General features: G+C 42.8%; 2 protein-coding genes across 4 annotated transcripts; one reads left to right on the forward strand and one right to left on the reverse strand.

Annotated features, from left to right (window-relative positions):
* Positions 1 to 1,715: 1,715 nt before the first annotated feature.
* On the forward strand, positions 1,716 to 11,656 carry ERICH5 (glutamate rich 5). Of its 2 annotated transcripts, XM_035319602.1 has the most exons (4): positions 1,716 to 1,833; positions 5,530 to 5,949; positions 7,897 to 8,013; positions 10,400 to 11,656. In XM_035319602.1, exons 1-4 carry the CDS (start codon positions 1,764 to 1,766, stop codon positions 10,420 to 10,422), a joined length of 630 nt encoding a protein of 209 aa, XP_035175493.1. In that variant the 5' UTR covers positions 1,716 to 1,763; the 3' UTR covers positions 10,423 to 11,656. The 2 variants fall into 2 exon arrangements, with proteins under 2 accessions (XP_035175493.1, XP_035175492.1); XM_035319601.1 differs by lacking the exons at positions 7,897 to 8,013; positions 10,400 to 11,656 and having other exon boundaries at positions 5,530 to 7,070.
* A 4,127-nt stretch (positions 11,657 to 15,783) lies between these two features.
* Positions 15,784 to 23,308, reverse strand: RIDA (reactive intermediate imine deaminase A homolog). Of its 2 annotated transcripts, XM_035319605.1 has the most exons (7): positions 23,166 to 23,308; positions 20,063 to 20,168; positions 19,479 to 19,533; positions 18,613 to 18,681; positions 16,915 to 16,970; positions 16,446 to 16,545; positions 15,784 to 16,067 (listed from the first exon to the last, which is right to left on the reverse strand). In XM_035319605.1, exons 1-6 carry the CDS (start codon positions 23,228 to 23,230, stop codon positions 16,477 to 16,479), a joined length of 420 nt encoding a protein of 139 aa, XP_035175496.1. In that variant the 5' UTR covers positions 23,231 to 23,308; the 3' UTR covers positions 15,784 to 16,067; positions 16,446 to 16,476. The 2 variants fall into 2 exon arrangements, with proteins under 2 accessions (XP_035175496.1, XP_035175495.1); XM_035319604.1 differs by having other exon boundaries at positions 15,784 to 16,545; positions 23,166 to 23,307.
* Between the last annotated feature and the right edge of the window lie 62 nt (positions 23,309 to 23,370).

Raw genomic sequence — 23,370 nt, forward strand, 5'->3', positions numbered from 1 at the left:
GGAAGGAAGGAAGGAAGGAAGGAAGGAAGGAAGGAAGGAAGGAAGGAAGGAAGGAAGGAAGGAAGGAAGGAAGGAAGGAAGGAAGATGAACTTTCAGTAAGTAAAAAGATGCTAAGCAGTGCATGTGTGTATACACATGTATAGATACATACATATATAAATATATATATGTATGTATAGCAATCTTAGAGTGCCAGTACAAGAAGATATTTACATTTTCTAAGGACCAAATTGTTCAGAAATCCAGAGATACAGATTTCTAAAAATAGTAGGTAGTCTGATAAGAAGACCTTCAGATTCTCTCCTTTCCTGGAAAGCATGAGGTACATCTTAGAGGCTAAGTTTCGAGGTCATTGCCATCCCAGGCAAAATAAAAGGCTGTATTTCAGAAGGCAGTTCCCTGCAGTTCATAAATCATCATCACAGAGCAGCTCTAAATGGAGCTACACAAATCTGCCTCAGTGGAAAATTTGGCCTGAATTGTCCAGCACAATAAACTCAAGGATATTTTATTGCCTGGTCCGTATTGTTCTTTCTGTAAAGATAGACAGAGTTGAGAAAAGGATTCATAGTTTAAAAAGAAAACTCATTATTTATATCATGTTTTGAAAAGTCTACTGTAATGTGGTAAGTCCCAGCGTGTGGGTATATATTTTCAGGGATCAGAAAGTAGACATAAATTTACTAGTTGGAGTAGGAATTTTGTCCAAAATATTCAAAATTATGATCAGCTAGTGAGCTCCAGAATGAGGTAAATTAGAGAATGCCAAGTGCGGGAAGCCCAGTCCTGCTGCTCCTCACCTGCTGCTCAGGACTGAAGGGCTCTTGGGAAAGTGAGCCAAAAAATAAATTCTGTTACAGAGAGAACAGTCACTGGAACAGCCTCCCAAGGGTCGTGGTAATCTCACCTAGGTTCCCTTTTCCTGTGGAAGCCTGAACCTGATGATCCTGAGGTCCCTGCCAGCCTGGGCTGTTCTGTGAATCTCACCCCATACCAGGGGGTCTCATCACTGTCTGTAAATCCCTGAGGGGAGGGTGCAGCAAGGACAGAGCCAGGCTGTGTCCAGCAGTGCCCAGTGCCAGGACAGGAGCCCCCGGGCACAAACTGGCCCCCAGGAGGCTCCCCCTGAGCACCAGGAGCCCTTCTGTGCTGTGCGGGTGACGGAGCCCTGGCACAGGCTGCCCAGAGGCTGTGGGGTCTCCTCCTTGGAGCCCTTCCGAAGCCGCCTGGACGTGGTGCTGGGCACCCTGCTCTGGGTGTCCCTGCTTGGGCACGGGTGGCACCGGGTGGCTCCAGAGGACCCTGCCAGCCTCAGCCACTCTGGGATCTGCGATTCACAGATCTCTCCTACATCAGCATGATCACTAAGATTGTCTGATCTCCCTGCCAAGACCCTGGACCCTCCTACCTGGCAGATGGGTCCACATATGGATCTGCTAGCCCAGCTCAAATTGTGCTAGCAACTTTTAGAGACACGGGATTAAATTCACCAGACCTCCAGCTGCTGTCACTCAGGAAAAATCGCTAAGGGAAGGAATCCCTGCGCTTAAACCTCTCTGCTCTCCCCAGCATTTCATCCACAGCCCCCAGAGGTGCTGCTGCAAGCCCGCAACTCCCAGCGACCTCCTCACCCCCCCGGCTCCATCTCCCTGCTCTGCCCAGCGGCACTTTCAGCCCCTCCTCGCCCTGTCCCCCCCCCCCGCCCCAGCACCCAGCCCCAGCACCGCCCGCCCCCTCGGAGCTGGGAAGAGGCTCCAGCGCCATGGGCTGCTCCAGCAGCGCCCGCAGCCGGCCCCAGGAGCAGCCCCCTGGCACCGGGGAGCCTCTGCGGGGTGAGCTGGGCTGGGGGAGCAGGTGGGGGGCAATAGGGGCAAGGGGCATGGGGGTGTTGTTGTTTGGGGCATGGGATGCTCCACGTTTCCCTTAGGTGCTGTGGAAAACCCAGAGCACTGCGGGGAGCCAAGAGCCCCTCGGGTTTTCCATAACACCTTACAAAAATTCCATAATCCCTCACAAATCCCATGTTTGGGGATCTCTTCCCCCCCCCTTAGAATAAGAAGGGGGTTGGGGAGCTCTCACTGTTAGAGCCCAATCGCTGCAGATAGCAATAGTGAGCTCTCCAAAAGGGTACATCCTGAAGGTAGATGCACACGGGTTGTTTGCTTTTCCTTTTGCTGCATTTCTTTCCTGTATTTTCGAGTTCATCCTTCTGTTGCTGTTATTCTGGCTGCAGCATCCAAGTTTTCCGTGTGTATTTATTTTCTGTTTCCTGCCTCGCAGTGTTATGGCTTGTTGTGATTGCAGGGGTGCTAGCAGGTTGTATGGGGTGAGTGCTGTGTGTGCCACTATAAAGACAGCATACAGGCAGCCTTGTGGAAAATACCATCACAAATCTCTTCGTATTGTACCTGCTGTCTTGTTCTCCTGGTCAGTGTACCAAATTTCTCTGCCTTTTTGTCCTCTAGCTGAATGATATTAATGCTTTGTGCAGGAATGCTGAAGGGCTCAGGGAAATTACTGAAGTTATTTGTTCTGAGTACCTCGGGAGTTCTGTCTAAAGTCTTATTCATGTTAGTATAATTATTTAAAGTCCCGAGTATGTAAGCTAATGTCATGATAGCATGTAATTAATTGGAATTGCATCTGAAATACTACCATTAATTGGACTTTTACCAGCAAGGTATGTTAGTTGTTTTCTAATTTGATTTAGCAGAAGAAGAGAATTTGAAATAAACTTCTCTGAATGTGCCAATGGAAAAAAATGTATTTCATTTTATTCCATTGATGTATAACCCAGAAAAATTTGAGGTTCCTTCAAAAGGAAAGAAAGGAGGCAAAAGTAAAAGTATTGTAGCTGTGGTCCACTTAAATTCAATGTGCTTTTCACTGCTCCTCCAGCTGACATTGTCTGCAGCAGGGAAAATATAAAATACAAATTATGAACAAAACAAAAACTATAGTTTATTAAAAACAAAAACAAAACAAAATAAGGCATCCTAAGAATGTTGACTGCCACACAGTTTTCATTCTTGTTGCAGATGAAGGTATTGAACAGATTACCAGGAGGGTTCATTTTTTCCGTATTAGAGAATTCTTTGCATTTAATTGAGAACAGAAGAATGCTTCAAGGCTTCCCAGCAGCCCAAGTCTCACATTGCATGGGAGTATTTTATAATACAATTTATAAAAATTATCTTGTTGAAGAGAGGACCAGTTGATGCTTACAGCAGCTGCAGGAGATTCCCAGTAACAGTTTTTTGGAGTTAAGTTTCTGTTGCTGGTAACACCAATTCAGAACTCCATATAACATGTGGGTTTTCATGGCTCTTTTATTTCTGCCTGTAGGTTTCCCATGCTCCCTGTCCACCTGTACTAAGCAAGGTGAAGGCATGACAAATGTCTAAAGGGATAAAAAATAACGTGTGAAAAGATCAAGCCTCTTGTCTGTTGGCATAGGTAGTCACTGCTTAGGGTAGCCAAGGTGAGACTCTTTGAGGTGTGTGGCTCTGACAAGGTGCTGGGGACCCAGAGGCTGTTGGGACTTGAACACTGTGGATGGACACTTGTGCTCCCACTGATCCCTTTGGGAAATATGGGCCATAAGCCTGAAATCACCAGAACTATGTGCACAGAAGGAGCCTTTCTTGTGAAACATTATGCACAGGCTCTTGCCAAGTTTAAGATTTATTTACTGTTACTTTGACTAGCTATCTGTTTGCAGAAAGCGATTCCACATTGACTTTCATGTTAGGGAAAGGAGTACCTGGCTGATAAGGTGTGAGAGAGATCATGAGAAGGTAAACGGGGTAACACGTTTGCTGTATCCTATATCACAAGAGCTGTGTCATTTGATGAAATTACTTGTAGCGGGTTTAAAAACAGCAGCAATGTGCTTTGTGAAACACAGAGACAGGGTGACTTACAAGACAAGAGACTTACGCAGCTCATCCTACCTCCTTTTCTTTGTGTTGTGTTATACGCAACCATACCTCTACATAGCCACAAATCTAAGGTGTGTAAATGGGCCTTTCAGTGACTTTGTGTGCTTCTCATGCCTTTAAGAGGTGTTGAAAACCCTGTCTACTCCCTTCTTTAAACCACAACCTCTAATTCTTATAATTTTCACATTTTGTTTTTAAACATTACTGGGTGGAAAAAATCACACTGAGGAGTTAAACTGACAGGTTTAGCTATTGCCTGATCATGCTGTAACATGCATAATCCCCGTGCAATACTATAAGCAGACCATAACACAGCTCATGGCAATACCCTAACAACATTTCCAACAAATGCATCGAAGACCTGTGGCTGTTAGCCTTGCTGACACCCAGCTGGCACACAGATTAATTACATTGCCAGTAATGAGGACTAAGACCACGAAAGCAGCTCAGTGGCTGCTCCCCTCTGACTGCTGCTGTAGGTGCTGAATGGTCAGGAAAGGGCATCTGAAAACGTTTCCCCGAGGGGCTGCAAGGCTCTGAACTCTGAGCAGAGGGAGATGCCCAGACCCAGCTGGAACTGCTGTTGGTGACTTGCCCCCTGCCACGTGTCCTGCCAGCGGTGCTGGGTGGCTGCTTGCTCACAGCACCGGCTGTGAATTTTGGGGGCCATGTCCAACGTGAAGCCAAATGCCTCATCTGAGCTCAGGAGGCTGCTGAGAAAGCAAAGCACCTGAAATGTCTGCTGGCCACTACCCAGTATGAGGTCTGGTTCCTTTCCATGTTTTTTTTCAGGCTGAGCTTCCCAGGCTGTGAACCCTCGGATGGTTTTACAGTTCCCATGTAAAAAGAAATTTTACATGTCCCGTGGACAAAGTTGCTTCCTGTCTCTCGACACTTCAGATTCCCTGTTCTTGCCCTTCCCCTGGCTCAGCCATCCTTCTCTGTGTCTGCAGGCACACACACCAACTGGATGGTGCAGTTCTGCTCAGTCTTTGATACTACAAAAATGATTTTCCCAGAAAATGGAGTTCATCCAGATCTTGTAATTATTACCTAAACAAATTTTGTGCATGACCTCCCAGTGTTTCCATCCTGACATTCCTTCTGACAAGGTTAAGTACAAGCTTGCGTCAAACTGAATTTAATCAGAAAGGGATTAAATCAGTCTGATACGTAGGTATAGCTCAATTTGAGACTTCAACTTTTATCATTAAATACCTGTCAGAGTAATTTCGCCTTATCTTTGCTCATAAATTCTCTCTGCCAGAAAGGCCCATTGCTTTAAGTGAGTTGATGAGAGACAAAAGGAGCAGAAGATTTATTGAGGTGAGCCTTCCTGTCGTTGAATGGTTTGTTGGACAAAGTAATATGAATGGTAGCTTAATATTACAAAGCAAACAAACAGAGCCATCCTGCAGGAGCAGCAGCCCCGGTGAGCAAGTATTGTCTGTAGCCAGGTGTGAGCCCTTTGACACGTAGTGCTTGTGCGGCCCGGTGGGGACACTGAGTCTAGTCCTCATCTATAACTTAAATGTCCACTCGTCCATTATCTGTAACTCTCTTTCTTTTCCTTGCTGTGTCTAACAGCATCACCAGGTGAGAACACCCCAACCGCAGATGACTACGAGACCATAGCTGACCAAACCCAGCTGGGCCCAGCGGAGGAGGTGAGTCTCGCCTCTGAGGAGACCAACCTGGGCGAGCACCTGCCCCGGGACGAAGCCGCGGCTGTGAGCCCAGCCGAGGAGGAGAAGATCGGTTCGGTCAGGGACAGGGAGGAGCCGGAGGGCACAGAGCCACTGCCTGTGGGGTCGGAGGAGAGCTCTGAGCTGCCGTCTGCGTGGCGAGAGGAGAGCACAGAGCCTTCAACACCGGCGCTGGGAGAAGATGCTGGGTCACCACCACCAGGCCTGGCAGAGGACAGTGGGCTGGTAGAGGGCAATGACAGCTCTGTAGTGGAAATCATCAACAAAGTGCATGTTACTGAAGAGGACCACTTCACTGAGGGTAATATTTGTGCTTTTGTAAATTCAGGAGACCAAATTCTGTCTCCAGAGACGGGCCTGGGGTTTCCTTTCAGTTTAGGGAGGGCCTCGTGTGAGCTTCTGGAGTCAGAATTTTGCCCACAGAGCCTGTACAATGTAGAGCATAATAAGGCTTGGGTGGGGAAGCCTCAGACTTGCAAGTCCAAGCTGTAATAAATTAAATCAGCATTTCCAGTCATCATCTCTGCTATTTCATTTCCCATCCTTTGTGTTCTTAGGGGGTAAGATGCCCCACCATATCCCTCGTTTAAATGTTGTGTTTCTGTGTAGCTCAGACACAATGCTTCGTATTTGCAGAGCCCAAAGGCTCTATTCCTTAGTTACCTGTGTTAACTATAAAGCAACGTCCCTATGCACTTGAGGCTGGGGGCTGGACGTCTAACTGTAGAGGAAAAAGCAGATCATAGATGTACCCTTGGCATATCCAGTCTGTCCTAAACAAGCTAATAAGCAAGCAGAATAGAGACAGAATTGGAGGGACGTGGGGCTGGGTTTTCCAAAGACCCTTGGAGATGACCAGCTGGGGATGAAGGCTGCATGCCCAGGGGATCTCCACTGCACCAGGCAGCTGTCAGAGGGACCTTTAGCAGGAGGTATGCCCATTGCCAGAGATTGCAGGCTGTACTCTACTTTGAGTTAATGTCCCCAGGACATGCACCTCTCTGTACATGCAGAAGGCGAACACCTCACAGGAGGAATCAGCTTCCTCCTAAATGGCACAAAGCAGCTCATTGAGGAATCAGATACTTCCTTGGGGAGCAGTTCTTCGGGGAATAAGCAGGTGAAGCACATGAGGGGAATTTCTCTGCAGGGAAACGTGGTATCAGCAGCTTTCCTCACTCCACATTTACCCTGAAGAAGTCCATAATGCAGAAGGACTGCTCTATGGGAAGCCAAGAGCCCATTGCATGCACTGCCTCTTAACCCCGTGGCTTTGCTGTGCATACACATGAGATGGCTACATAAATCTGAGTCCCAGTAGCTGAGGATGGGTATTGGCTTGTCCTCTTCCATGTCTCTTTGTAAAAGAATGTTGAGGTTTTCTTCTAGATAAAATGGAGATCTATAACTTGGAATAAAGTCTTGTTTTATACAAGATGTAAATGACTCACCTGCAAAACGCATAGTCCTACCTGGCTGAAAACTCCAGTGTCATTAATCACCACCTATAAGCTTTGTGGTGCAGCGCTGGGGGCAGAACAGCACCCCCTGAATGGTGTAGTGGGATCCTGTACGTGGAAGCATGCTCACAACTGGACGTTTGCCTGGGGATCAGTTACTGGGTTTTGGCCACCAAGCTATCAGTACTGCTTGCAGGGCAAGAAAGCAGTGTTTTGGGGAAAAGAGTTTTCCTCTCATTTGTACCAAGGTAGAAGTAATATTCCAGTGTCTTAACTTGCATACAGTTTCTTCCCATGAGGTATGTGATGAAGAAGGAACTTTTCTTCTTTATGCTGTGGTGCATAAGAACTTTTGTTTTCCTCTACTAGCTATGTGAGTAGATTAATTATGTAGTAGCTTCCCTGCTGCACAGTTTCAGACAGAATGACACGTTAATGTTTTGTTCAAATTGCAAATAAAACTGCACACATATTAAAAAAAATAATCCATTACCTAGGAAAAATAATTTGAACAGAGATTGGGCTTATGATCTATATTTAATGGAGTGTCAAGGGCATTTTGTGGAAGTGTTAGGAGGATGTCACGGGCATGAGGGATGTGTGTACCTGGATGATGGAAAACAATGGGGAGCATCCTGGTTGATCCGTTCAGCTGATACGTCCACAAAGTGCCCCTGTAAAGGGCACTGGAGAGCTGACGGAGCAAAATCAGGTTTGCAGGAAGGAGCTGGGGCCTGCAGTGGTTTTTCAGTGGATCCTAATTTGATCTCCGTGGTTACTGTTCCCAGGTGAGACGGGAGAACAGGTGGAAACTGAGCTGCTCAGTGAGATAGTAAGTGGAGGGCCTGAAACAAAAGAAGAAGAAACAGGAGAAGCTGTGGATGGTGCAGCAGCAACAGAGATAGGTATGTTGACAGAGGAGGGAAGAACTGCGTGGGTTATTGTTTAGGAGACAGAAAAGCTCTGCTGTCTTCACTGAACACATCTTGTCACCTCCGTCCTGGGGTAGAGCTGCTGCTTTTTGCAGTTTAAGACAAGAAAGAGGGAAAGTCATCAATATTTTTATTCATGTTAAGAGATATTTTTGCTTTTTGCTAAGGACACCACCACTCTTTTCATGGGTCATCTTTTTATAATATATGAATCTTCTCAGTGATACCTTTTCCCTGTTCGGAACGAATGCTAGATTGTAACATGTAGTCTTGGGAAACAGAAACCAATGTTAAAATCATGACTCATTATTATTTGCCAAGCTTGTTTTTATGGGTTAATGCCTGTGATTTCCATCCTGTGCCAGACATTCATTTTAGATCCCCTTGTTCTCGTTACCAGCTGAAATCAGCAGTGTAACACTGGGGTGAAAGCACATTGCACAGCAAATGCAGTGACATGGTGGGAAGGGAAAACACCAGGAAAATGAATTACCTTTGGAGAATTGTAACACCAGCTAAGAGAAGAAGGTGAGGGAACAGGACTAACCCTCCATCAGACTTAGAAATTATGTTCATGCTTCTGTCATCACAGTCTTTCTGCAAAAGTTATTTCTTCTTCCTCAATATTCATTGAGGACCCTACGCTCAGAAGTATTGCTGGGCAGGTCCAGAAATGTGCATTTGAAAGGGCTTTGCAGGCCAGCTTCTCTGGCTGGTGGATAAAGACAGGTTCTTCTCCAAGTGGGAAGACCCAAATACCTGCAGCAGTTGTGCTGACTGCAGAAGCCCAGCACATTCCACCTGCTGTGGGATTCAGGAAAATATTTTTCAGCATGAACATCACAGCCTGGAAGATCAGTTGGTTGCTGGCCCAGGCATATGCCTTTATGACCTTCTGATTATTCAAGTAGAATTAGATAAGCAGTGACTAAAAAATGCACTCACCTACTTGTTACTTCTCATCCATTTAACAGTTTATCACTTGTATGTTGTTACTTTTTAAAGTTGCCCTGTATAAAAAAAGCTATGTTTGGCTGTTGGCAGCTATATTGCAGGATCTTCAATTCTATGCCATATAGCTTTGCCTGTGAAGTCTGTAGAAGTTTATTCACTTGAATGGTTTTCAGTACTTTACCCCTAAACTTTTGCAAAGGGACAGAATTATCTTTCTATACTGCGAGTTCAGCAAAGCACTTATTTGCTTCCAGGAAACCTCAGCTTTGATGAAACACTCACTTTCTGCATTTAACTGCCTTGTCAATATTCTCCCCAACAATATTTCCAGAGAAGCAGAAGGAACAGCCCAGCTGCTATCTCTGTAACACATTTCAGAGGACAGGAGCATACCAGTGCAGACAGCTCAGTGAATAGCTGTGAGCAAGCAAAGCAAACACTGTTAAGAATGGAACAGTGAGCATTTAAATTTGGGATGCTGTTGCGTAAAGGAGCAATTCCTCCATCTTGAAAGGATATTGAAGGACTAAAACAAAGTTCTGGGCAGGGAAACAAGATTGCTAAAGGGAATTGAAAAAATTCTTACTCTAAGAGAGATCAAAAGCATTCAAAGTCTTGCCTCTGAGAGGAGATAACTGAAAGGATATGAGTTGATCACAGCACAAAATAAACAGTGCTCTAAAAGTAGTCGAAGCTCCTCTCTGAACAAAGGAATGCTCAGTGACGCTATGTGAGTGTTCAAAACCACTAAAAGGATTTTTTCACTATTGCAATATTCATACAAATTGCCACCCTCTGAGCTGCAGCTGGACCCTTCTCTCCTGTCACCTGCACTTCCCTGCAAAACTCCACGTTCCCTGCGTTCTCTTCCCAGCTTTGTGGCAGTACTAGCATCCATTACAAGAACACCAAGTCCCATGCTCCCATCCTATCCTTGCAGGGTCTTCACAAGAAAAAGTTTTTCTTATGTTTAAAAGTAGTATCTCATATTTGAATGTGTGCCCGTTGCCTCTTCTTCTTCCGAGACTGCTTTAAGTTTGATGTCTGTGAGATCTCTGCTCGTGTGTCAAGTATGACCGAAACTATCCAGTGATTTCCAAAATTGTTAAGAGAAAAGGCAGCAGGGTGGGAAGGAGCATAAAATCATCCCAGCATAACTGGATTTCACATAAATGATGTTAATGCCTAAAAGAGGAAGACTGTATGAACAGGGGGAAGAGGAAGCAGAACCTGCAGCTGCTTCTGGCTGTTTCGAGTCCACACATCCTGACAGATTTTGGAGAAAAGCAGATAGCCCCTTTGTGCTGTGGTACTTCCAGGGCACTCGCATATGGAATTCCTGTGGGATATATTGAATATCAAGATCTATTCTAAAGTAATTATTTTTTTTTTCCATGTGTTTCAGAAACAGCTAATAACAAGGAATAGAAGCTATGTCTGTATGAACATCTTCGTGGGCCGGCTCTTCTGTCCACATGAACATTTTTTAATCTTGTTAAGTTGGGAAAATAGAGCTTTTACAGAATGAACCACATATATGAATAAGAGAAAAACTTTTATATATTTTTGAAGTCAAGCTGCCAAGACTTCAAGTATTTGAAATACCTGAACTTTCACCTCCCTGCCACAGAGTGCCTTCTGTACACTGTTAGCACAGTGGAATCATTTTCTGACAGGAGGATAATAATTCAGTTTTCATTTAAGAATATGTCCAGGTTCATATAACCAACTTTAATTCTTTGAAGCCTTCAACCAACGATAAAGAATATCGTGCAGCATTTTATTTTAACAGTAGTGTAAGTATAAAGAAACTGAAGTCCTAGTTCCGAGAACTCTAGTACACACAGGCAATTTCTCAGTGCCTGGACTACCAGTTTATGGAGCTGCTGAAGTGCACAGCACATAGAGGACTGGAAACCCCAAACTGCCCATTTACTAAACGCAGAGGCTAGATTTTCAGAAGATGGAAGACACACAGGGTACAATGTCCAGGAGGCAAGTAGGTGTCATTTCCTAACTCTCCATTTTTAAACACATCTATTGAAAGGGTATTGGTACAATATATGTAAAAACTTCTGCATAACTGGAAGAAAAAAGGCATTTTAAACTAGGAGTAGGATGTTTTAAGTCTTTTAAATTCTGGCACACTTAAAATACAAATTCACAGTAGTTAAAACACATGGTGATTAATAAGCCATCTTTAGCCATGTAGCTCCTAATATACACTTGTGGCTTCTAAAATAGATTTCTAACGAGAGACATACAGAAGCCTGTTCCCCAAGGAGAATTCGTCTATTAAGTTTCCCTTTAGAGCTGTTCTCCAGAAGAAACATGCGTTCAGGGACTGCGTTATTTTCCAAAATGCAAAGTAATCATTTTGGAGTTGAAGCGGAATGACAAATCCTTCAGACTTCCTGGGGAAAAGGTGAATATAATTTATGTCGTGGATCTGACAGGGAGTAGAAATTTGCTCTGACAGCGAATGTTGCAAAGGGACCATATATCTTTACTGGGGACTGTGTCTACAGGACTCTATGGCATATGGAAGTAGACTGTGGAGAAAAGGTCAAGTACCTAAAAGGGGCAAGCACGTGTTACTATTTTTATTAGCTTTATTGTACAAAAGGACTTCACAAAATATTTTATCGTCAGCAGCAAATTATGAAAATCAACTTTAAGATAAATGTTGTGCTGCACACGCACATCTGACTCCGGATGACTTTGGTTTGTATTAAATAATCTTCATTGAGAACCCTGGCCTACCAGCTCTTTACTTTAGCTGATATCCATTTGCTACATCACTGCATCTAAGGTTTTCTGCTTATCAGCAACCTTCTCAATCTACAGCTATCTTGTCAACTTCACTTAAGGTTGCCTTTCTGCAGGCAGCAGCATAAACTTTGAAAACCAAAATGCATGCTTTCATTTAAAGGATTTTTGGTAGGTGGATGTTGCAGTTTTATATTTTTACTAGTCTTCTGTAATAAAAAAGTCAAAACAAGCAGCAAGGTCTATTAAAAGTCCATTGACATTAAAGTGGAAATTAAAAATGCTAACAGAGGTAGTCAAACTTTTTGTCCACATACCATACATTTTAGAGAGCTGAGAAGCAGGGGCACAGTTAATGAGCTGGATAAGGACTCCCTGGCATGATACAAGATGAGGCTGGACACGCAACTAGGGCCCAGGATGCCCCAGGATCTTTCACCTTCAGCTTCAGTGGCTGCTTTCCTCTTGTAAGCCAATAATTCGGTTCAGCCACCAGCACCTGTGTTGACAAACACCTGCTCCCAAACGCAGCAACTAAAATTCGTGGGGCAATCGTACTGACTACTTGCAAGTTGCACGTTAGATGAAGCGATGCAGTATGACCCATCGCACTGAATGATTTAAAAGCATAAACCGATGGAAATTCCATGGCAGAGACCAGTAGCATTGACAGCAAAAGCAGAGACGGCACTCGGAAATAAAATTTAAAGATACAAGGGAGTCAAGACAAGCTGCTCACCTCAGAACCACTCTTGCTGCTGCTGTTATTACAATGAAGGCAGGTGACAATGTACAACCTTACCTCATTGTTCAACTTTTTCAATCATTAAAAGCAATGCTAATTGGAAACGAGAGGAGTCTGAGCCAGTTATGGCTCAAAAGGTCAGCCCTTCTCAGTCATCTTCAGTCCTTACGTGTTTTGTAATTACAATAAAGGAAAGCTATTTTACCTTCCCATAAAATGAAATGTGCTTGATATTGTGCTAATTGTGAAATGTTAATTGGATAAATTACCACAAAGTCAGCACCTGGATGCTAAACATAGGCTGCACCTCTCTGCCTTGAGAAATAAGACAATCACTGTCCCACTGGGGCCTAGTATTTACGGTCTGTAAGCTACCAAAGCATGCACCATGCATAAAGGGCCAAAATACAGGCTGTTGTTTGCTTCCACACACCTGTGGGTATCACAGAGATTGCCAAGGGCAGAAATTGGTCTGTGGATCAAAGAGCTTTCTTGTTTAAAGGCTGAGAAGAAGATGTACTCTGATGTCTCTCCTTACAGGATATACCTCCAGAGCTAGGTCAATGTACCTTAGATTTATTTATTTATTTTTAAACAACCAAAATAAAAACCAATTTCCAGAAATGTCCAACAAAACTTAGACAATCTTCAGTCTTTTACTTCATCCAAGCTACCAGTTATCATTCCATGCTGCAGAGAGTACTGGGCAGGACCCTTGATGTAAAAAATTTCCAAGCTAACAGGAAAGTTCTGGGAAGAATTTTGTTTCAATTACCAAAAAACAGAGCCCTAGAGGAGGTTAATTTTGGACCCCATCGACTCTAGGCATACCAGCACGCATAGTGTTAGGATCTCAGAAGATTCTCAGCAATCTGCCTTGCTAGGGTTGGCTCTTTCACTTAAGGTACAACTTCTTTCAGATAGAAAGTGCAGCAAGAGCAAGCTGCTTGTAGCAGATTAAGGCATTTTAAAAATTAAACCTTAAAACAGTCTCTAGTTTAACAGAGAACAGTTTTAATAAAACTATGTTCTGAACTTTATTTTTGCATTGTTTAATCTGTAGACAACAGAAATAATTAGGAAAAAAAGCTACTAAAAGAAATACCTAGTAGAACATGCAAAGTTAAGAACTGCTTTACTTTTATGGAACCAGAATAGAACCACAGGACCTGTTCAGTTGCATATGATTGAAACAAACTTTAAATGGTGAAATTACTATGTCACAGGCTGAATGACAACTTCATACTTTTCAGGCTAGCAGCTCAGTCCAAAAGCAAACAACAACAACAACAAAAACTTTGTTTAACCTAGTTCCAGTTTAAACAAGATTTCTGAAATATTCTATACTTTGCTAAGCAAGAAATAACCACAATACTTGTGTTGTGGTTTAACCCGGCTGGCAGCTAAACACCACACAGCCGTTCGCTCACCCTCCCACCTCCCTCTCTGGGATGGGGGAGAGAAACGGGAAAGTGAAGCCTGTGGGTTGAGATAAAGACAGTTTATTAAGATAGAAAATAATAATAATAATATGTACAAACAAGTGATGCACAATGCAATTGCTCACCACCCGGTGACCGATGCCCAGCCCAACCCCGAGCAGCCACCCCCCCCCCACCCCGGCTAACCACCCCTATATATTGTTTAGCATGACGTCAGATGGTATGGAATACCCCTTTGGCCAGTTTGGGTCAGCTGTCCTGGGTCTGTCCCCTCCCAGCTCTTGCTGCACCCCCAGCCTGCCCGCTGGCAGGACAGAGTGAGAAGCTGAAAAGTCCTTGGCTTAGTATAAGCAGTGCTCTGCAGCAATTAAAACATCAGCATGTTATCAGCACTCTTCTCATCCTAATCCAAAACATAGCACCCTACCAGCTACTAGGAGGAAAAATAACTCTGTCCTAACTGAAACCAGGACAACTTGCTTTTCATATTAGAGAATTATGGGGGTTTGCCTTTTGTTTAGAAAATAGAAACAAGAAATAATTCTGCTCAAGAAATTAAAAATTTTAAACATGTCTTTTGAAAGTTGATTTTATGTTAAGAACTGCTGTTATAGTTGTAAATGAAAGAGGTTATCTGTTACTCAAGAATTTTTGTACCTGCAGGATACATATTTAGGTCTGAGACACTCGAGAAGCCATGCAACTGAACTTCAGCTAAAAGCTAAATGATCTTAGAGCTAAAAGTGAATTTTAATTCCTGCCTGTTTGCAGAATCTTCCTTACTTACTGATACAAACATTTAACATGGAAATAGTGTATTGACTCTTACTAGTTGCATCCAGCATGCATTTTTTTGGGGGGGGGGTGCCTCACTTACACTTCACTCTCTGTCTATAGCTTACTGGGGAAAGTAATGGTATATTCACACCCCTTTGTACCAGTCAACAGCAGGAAAAATAAGAGAAACAAATACATACTGCCACCTAGTGTTACAAAAAAGTTAAAGTAATGCAAGGTGAGCAAAGCTGTAACAAAGAAACAAATATAAATTGGGAATCTGTTTAAATAATTTAACTCCATTCAATGACACTATTCTTAACTGACAAAATGAAGCAACATTTTCTCAATTTCTTAGAAAATCATATCAGAAAGTAGCTGGTAGTAACATGAATACATCTGTTCGTGTTTATTCTTAGGTGGGATTGCTTCCTGAGTTAGAGATGTAGAATATAGAAGATGGTAGTAAGGAGAGAGAAAGAAGAGAACCATGACTAATAGCTTTTATTTGTAGAAAGTTTATATGCAGAAGAGTCAGGTACTTTTCTAAGGTTATTGCTTGATAATTCAGATAGCAAAAAGGATGTACATTCATTGACCCTGAATAAACCATTACTGTGCTGAGATGCATGGCTGTGGGGGAAGACAGGGAATCATCTCTACAGTGAGGTAGCTGGCTTTTCAAACTAGTTCTGTAAAAACACAGTATCCATTTCTACTGACTTAGAAGATGAAAACAGAGGGATAGTGTAACTTACTAACACCACCAGCCTCACTTCTCAGTATTGCTTAAATACCCCACCAAGCAAATGCTTCTGTTCTTAATGGCAGAGAGAAAAATGCCAAGAACTCTAATGCCATGGTAGAGGAAAGCTTTCTGTCTTGAAAGATTATTTTTCATCCTTCACTATTAGGTAATAGATAATAAACCTGCTCTTTTGGTTTGAATTACTTCTTATTGAAGAAGCAAAATCGGGACTATGCTTTTATGCTCCATTACAAAGAAAATAAGGAAAACAAAAAAGTTTGTTCCTAGAAAAGAAAAGCACATTTTTGAAGATATAATTATCATTTATTGTCATTAAACAGGATATTTTCCCCTCATACAATTGGAATGTCTTCTTTTTTTTCCCCTCACCACAATATAGTAAAAAGTTGAATTGGTATGAGAAAGACTATGAACAAGGTTGCAGGCACAGATTTATTTGCAGGTGATTTACAACTATAAGGACATTACTTCAGAGAAGCATAATTTTCTTCTTTCTGAAATGAATATTCACCCTCTTAAGCAATACCTTCTTTATGAACAAAATGTGAGCAAGTTTCAACACTAATCTATTCTGTAAAGAAAGCATTTAAGATAGTTTAGAAATTAATACAATATTCTCCAAAACACAGAAGTGAAAACATACTAATTCAAGTGTTCTACTGTTTTCTAATTTCTGACCTTTTCTTATTTTAAAGAACTACTAAAAACCTAATGTTACAAGTCATTAGTTTTCCACGTCCAGATCACCCATAGTTAACTGTCATACATTCACCTAAAATGAGTACTTTAGTATCTGAATACCTCGTCACCATCACACTGTAAGGCCCCTGTTCTACGATCAGGCTCAATGGATTTTAGCAGTGCTTCCACGGGTTTCAGGGTTTGCCTACAGAGAAGCCACTGTAAGCTTGTTTTACAGACTGCAAGGCCACAATCTGGAAGAAAGCACCTGTCCTACGCGTAGGGTACTCAGCCTTTACTTATAGAGAGGCTGAAACATCCTGGATGGGTCCTTGAATGGCAATGGCTTCAATCTCAACTCGGGCACCCTGTGAGACAGCAATGAAGAAACGTATCAGGAATTTAAAGTATCTATTTTATGAAGCAATTGGATATATAAGATGACCTGATAGAGCAACATTTGAAGGGGATTATATTTCTGACAGTGGCATTACTGATTTAGCAATGTTAACATTGAAAATTCACTTTACTCTTCCTTACATACCAGAAACCCTTATTTCTATAGTTGTAGCCATCTTCTATTACAGAGCAAGGTATTTCATTTTCAGAACTGTTGTATGATCTTATTGATCAGTATACTTAAATGCAAAAACTATTTTATTCAATAAAATGATCACAATTGAAGCTATTACAGGATAAGTCATAATGTTTCAGAAGCAAACAGATGTGACACTTACTTTTGGCAAAGCAGCAACTTGATAGGCTGCTCTGGCTGGGAAATTGGACTTGAAAACTGTAATCGAAACAAAATCATCCACTAATCATTCAGCTTTCCTCGATAAACCACACAAATCTAAGTCATCTGTATAAACTGCAGTCACTGGAATGGTTTCAGGTTCAAGGAGACAAGACAATTTTCTGTCCCAGCTTTCTTCTCTCCCACTTTCTCAGCAAGCTACCATTCATCATCAAGAAGGTAGCTACAATTGTGATCTAGTGGACAGTGATAACTTGCCCTCTGCTGACACTGCGTAGCTTTGACACCAACTTGGCTGCGACAGCAATATTGAACCAGAATGGTGATCACCCAGTGCAAACACTGGAGAGAGGGCTCTTTCACAGACAGAGCAAGGAGGAGAAACGGGACCCTGGCAGGAGTCATGAGCAAAGATCCCAGATTTGTATAATATTACCAGGGGTCAACCTTACTCATATCAAAGGAAGGCAGAGAAAATAAGCCCTGACCTACTCCTCCATTCCCAATTAGACTTGGAGCTCAAGCATATTAAAATAAAAAGGTGAAAAAAGGGGGTATCAGTCAAGATATAAGAGCTGAATTTGTATAATTAAATAGAAGCTTTTCTAGTGAGAGTTAACACTAGGCTCAGAAATGGCACTTCCATGCTCCTGCACTAACAAAGTTAATAACTTGCATCAAAGAACAGCAACAACAGCTTTCCTGAACAAGAGGTAGGAGGTCTGTTTGGCAACAAGTAACTAAATACCCAGCTGGTCTGTTTTTCCTCCACTTAAACACACACAATTCCATCTTGACATGCAGAAGACTGTACAGGTAGCTCATGAATAACAGACTTTATTCAGGACCAGATGTTACTATCTAATTAAAACCCAGACCTACCTAGATAAGGAACTTATGTGCATAGCCTCCCAAATTCTTCTGCACAACATGGCTCACAAATCACCTACTTCAGTTTACATTCAATTTGGATAACCAAGCACTATCTTCTTTTATTCCAAGGTGCAGAAGGGTGGCTCATCCTCTTCAAATGAAAAGTGAGCTTTGTCCCATAATAGCATGGAAATTATTCAAAGATATAGATTTTAAATAAATGAAAATACACAACCTGAAATTAAGTTTAGGTTGAAAACGAGGAGACATTTCTTGTCAAAAGGAGCAGTCAGGCATTGGAACAGTTTGCCCAGGGAGGTGGTGGAGTCACCGTCCCTGGGGGTGTTCAAGGAGAGGCTGGACCTGGTGCTTAGGGACATGGTTCAGTGGGTGACATTGGTGGTAGGGGGATGGTTGGACCAGGTGATCTTGGAGATCTCTTCCAACCTTAATGATCCTACAGTTCTAAGCTATGCTATGTTTATAAGCATTTTAAGGCTGCCTACAGCAGAATTATATTAGGGACGATGCAGCACATATCAAGGCAAAAATGGAGTAGAAGATCAACTTGTAGGGTTAATTTTCATACTAGAAGTTATTGGGATGGTAGGACACAAGTCCATATGAAATTTGGCTGTATTTGTTTGGGTGTTTGCAAGTAAATTGCTTTGATTTAATGTTGTATTTCTAATGAAATCTCAAAGAACGTGGAAGTAAATCACCTGAGTCATTAAAACATTGCTTACAGTGAGTGTAATTAGTTTTACAAGCCATACTGGTAAAACAAACAAAAAAATCTACTTACATTGTTTGTAAATATCGTTAATATCATTGAAGTCCTTCATGTCTGCCATCAAAACAGTAGTCTTCACAACTAGAAATTACATGATTGCAGTTATTTTCTGAGTTTCTTGCTTTTATTCCATGAATTTCTCTCAAATATTATATATGTTTTGAAAAGTTTTCCAAACAGATATTGACCATTAGAGCTACCACCTACAGAAACACCTAAAAACAATCTTAATACATAAGATATACATAAAACTCTAAGGAATTAGATATTCCTGACCTGTTTTGAAAGTATCTGTTTTAAATTTCATTAAGCCCAATTCTAAAAGGCAAACTGAGGAAGCAGGTTGATTTAAGAAAGCTATTGTAAGCCAACTGTTGGCAAAAATTTCTATCATATATAATATCTGCTGCCAAAAAAAGACCATAAAATGTCTTAAGATATGCTAAGGTCTACGCTAGAGTTTTTTTTTTTTTTAACCATGACTGCCTAAACCAATATTAATCCTGGTTTGGCTCCACTATTAGAGTCTGCTTCAAAAGAAAGGGTAATGAAAGTGCCTAGAATGTGAACACCATAGACATGGACCTGCTTTTGCCTGAAGTAAAGTCTAGGATGTTTAAAATGCCTGTAGCACCTCTATCTACACCTGAGCTTCTTCAATTAGAATAAAAAAAGGTTAGTATTATGGTCAGAAACTCTGGGGGAAAGGCAGTGTCCCACTGACACACATCACAAAGGCTTGCACATTGACATTTTCCCCCCCTCTAGCTATTAATAACAACTTCACATATAGCAAACAGCTTTATTTTAGAGGTCACTTTAAAAAAAAATCAATGTAAAAACAATCGCTTGTTTGCCACCATCAAAACAGCACCTACCATTGCCATAGTCACAGCCTGCAGCTTTCAGGATTTCTCCCATGTTCTTTAGAGCCTAATGAGAAACAAGATAAAAAGATTTAAGTACCAGCAAGGTTGTATTTAGGTAAGTATGCAAACATGAGTTGTAACCTAGATACATCCATGTTGTAGTTCACCCAGAAAACCTTCGACAGTCATCAGTTGGTAAGAAAAAAAACACAAATAGATTAAAAAGTAAATTAATGAAAGGGAATGTCTAATAAACCCCCATCCATTCATTAGATGCAAATGAACGATGCAGCTCAATCTCATCCTGTCTACTCACACGGCTTCTTTGCTGTCGGGGGAACAAATCTTCCCCCTACCTCAAGCCACTGGGGTCAAACCTTTGTTCAAAACATCTTTCCTACTTGAAATACAGATTCCTCCCTTGACCTCCAAGGTTTTTTGGATGGAAAATGACAGGGATGGGATGAAATTGCTTCTTACTTTTACCTCACCTTGGAGTATGTGCTCAGTAAGACTCACCAATTTCTTATCAGTCCACATTTAACAAAGCACAAGCAACTCCATTAAAGGTTTATTGCCAGAACACATCTTACCTGCTTAGCTTCTTCTTTTGCACCTCCAGAGACAAGCTGCCCACTGGAAGGCTCTATACCTATCTGTCCTGCAATGTACATGGTCCGGTCTACAAGCACCGCTTGGCTGAAAACAGAAGAGACATTTTATGTTGTAAGTTTCCTCACCAAAAACATTTAACTATCCAAAGCACATATCACATTTTCTTCAGTCATTCATAATATTTCAGAAAGATAGGTTAACATAGAACCATCTAGGTTGGAAAAGATCTTCCAAAATACCAAGTCTGACCTAGCAAGTCCCATCATTAAACCATGCCCTGCGGTGCCACAGTGCTTATGAGCTGGGTCATGCGTGCACAAGTTTGTGCATGCAGTTGTACGTTCATCCTGTGCATGTTTGGTCCAGCAGCGATTGAACCATCCGTGGAAGCACCCAACTACATGAGCATAGCTCTGCCTTTGAGGTAACAAACCCTGGTTCTTGGGCTGCACACAGCTGCACACCTATCCGCAAGGTGGATAGATGGGGGGAGACAGAGGATCTCCATCCCGAGAGCAATCCCTCTCCTCACACCAAATAACCCAAGTGACCTGTTGGCTTAGCTCAGCAGACTGCAGAATTCGAGCTATTTGCTAATCATTTCTATGTAAACATCAGGTATGAAGTCGAGTTAGCAATTATTATCATCTTTAATTACCACAAAATTAAGAGATTAAAACAAAGACTTAAACCATCTGTTATGCAAGAGCCATAGTTTACATCCCTTCAGCCGATAGCTAAAAATATTTTCAAATAAATTAAAGAAAGGGTTCTCTCAAAATGTTTATGGTTTGTCAACACCGTTTTTCTTATCTCTTCCCATTCCACAAGAAAATTTATTGTTCTAACAGCTGAACAAACCTCTGAAGTTACACAAACTGGAGACAGGCACCTTCCTGAACTACCTAAATTAGCAGCTTAGCTTCCCTTTTAGGTCAGTGGAGAAAGAAAGCCACTCTCTCAGAGAACGCTTTTACTACATCTCTTAATTGCTCAATCCATTGACTTTATGGGGGCCTAACCTAATTTAGGGACTCAGTAAAATGATTACTGTTAGGCAATCTGAACAATGCCATCACTCCTATCTTTCCTTTTATCCCCATTCCACATTCTCCTACAATTCCATTAAGGAAAAAAGAGACAGTAATTGATCTGATAGAGTAGAATATCTTAGGCGGTGTTTATTCTCTCTGACATCAGCAACCACCTAAACTGGGACAAGACAAAATTATACCATTTAAAGAAGAGAAACTGGCCAAAGAAAGTTTTCTAGCTGATGTAGTCTTGATAGGAAACGCGTGTATTAGCACAACACAGATTCTTCTTTGACTGTTTTCTTTCTTAGCATGTCATGCTTTGTTTGAGGAACAGGCCCTCAAACCACAAGCTCGTGTTTCCTGTGTGGAGAACCACACAACAAGGAGATATTGGCTCTCTGAAAAAAAGTAAGATTGTCTTATGCTGCTTATTATAAAGCAAATGACACCACAAAACATTTATCCTAACTGACTTTAGACAATCCCAAGTCATGAATAATTGGGGGAAAAAAAGAAAAAGCATGTTGAAGCCTTCCAATACCACCACCAGATCAGCAGCAACCTTACTGAGTCCTCGGCTCCTCGAATTCCTTTTCCCTTGCATGCTTAGCAGTGGAATCCCCTATTCACTGACACCAGTAACAATTCACAAAACAAAACAAAAAAATCAACTGACAAAAAGTCAGGTTTTCTTTACCCAAAGGGTTGTTGATTAATATAAGAATAATATATCTGCTGCCCAATAAAGGGAGTAAAATGTATGGTAAAAGTAGCACCCTGAAGGGCTGCAGCAGAACCAGGAATGCACCCCAAACCTTCCCTCCATGTTAAGCCCCCCTTCCTCTGTTACCACGCTCAGAGCAGAGCCACAGCAGTTTTTTCTTGTGCAATTTTTTGCTCACTGGACTTTGAGAAGTTTACTGGAACTCGATTAACTAAGTTAGTGATAAACTTATTGATGGTAGCCCTGTCATACCAGTAGCAGGACGCATAATAAGCAGCATTTCAGCAAGAACTACCGACAAGCACAAAACACGGGAGTGCAGTTAAACCAAGTCGAGGGTATGTTAAAGGCTAAGCCAGCTGGTATGTGAGCAGCTGAAGAGTTGTTGCCTTCCCTGTCCCAGGTGTTTCGTACAAGTGATGCCGAGCCCCTGGCTGCAATCCACCAACAGCTCGTTGCTTGCAGAAGTTAACCTTTAGGTCATGGGACTCCCCCTGCCTCTACACTCGGTACTTTTCCATCTTCACAGTTCCTATCGAGAACATCCAGTCTGAAGTTCAGGAAGTTCAATTTCACATGAAGAGAGTCAAAAAATGCTTTTTGAAGGATGCTACAAGTAGTTAAAACCTAAGGAGCCTGTGTTTAAATGGGAAAACAAAGCACAGCATGCCTTAAATGTATAAATCGGAACCCTTAGAAAACACTCTGGTAAAAACCCCTCAGTACCTTAGACATGAGTCTACAGGACCAATTTTTCACATCTAAATAGCAAAGACAAGCCTTTTGGGGGGATTTTTTTTTTTTAATTAAGCCCAGAACCGCTATAACTGAGAACTTAGGCGTGAAAAAGCCGAAGAGCAGCCCGCTGTTCGCTTCTCCACCAGCGTCTTCTGGCTTGAGGAGCGCTTCCAGCCGCCCGCCGTGCCCCTGCCGGGGAGGCGTGCCGCCCTCAGCAGCCACCTCCCGCCGCCTCCCGGGCTCTTTTCCTGGCGGGGACCGATCCTTTCTCTCCCCTTCTCGCCGATTTCTGCACGGTTTCTCCCCCGGTGCCTCCCGGGGGGACATTTTAGGGAGCCCCGCGGGCGGGCTGAAGCTCCCCGCTGCCATTTCGGGACCGCTCCCCTCAGGAGTCCCGGGACCCCACCAGCCCCAGCACCCCCGGGGGCAGGTCCAGCCACCCCATAACCTCCTCACAACCACCCCCGAACCACCCCACAGCCTCCCAACCTCCCCCCAACCACCCCAACACTTCCCAACCTCTCCACAACCACCCCACAGCCTCCCCTCGGGCAAAGCCCGCTACCCCCAGCCGGGGCACACCTGTAGGGACCCAGCGCAGCGGGAGCCTTGGCAGTACTGATTATTTTCTTCACCAGACAGGCCATGGCTGCCGCCAGCCCCGTCCCTCTCCTCAGCGACCCGCCACCTACAGCCCATCCCCCTCCAACCCCCCCCTTTTACCCTCTCCTCCCCTCCCCTCCCCACAGCCGCAGCCCGCCCCGCGCCGCAGGGGTTTATGGGAGAT

Source organism: Oxyura jamaicensis, chromosome 2 (assembly GCF_011077185.1).
Source record: "Oxyura jamaicensis isolate SHBP4307 breed ruddy duck chromosome 2, BPBGC_Ojam_1.0, whole genome shotgun sequence".
Lineage (NCBI taxonomy): Eukaryota > Metazoa > Chordata > Aves > Anseriformes > Anatidae > Oxyura > Oxyura jamaicensis.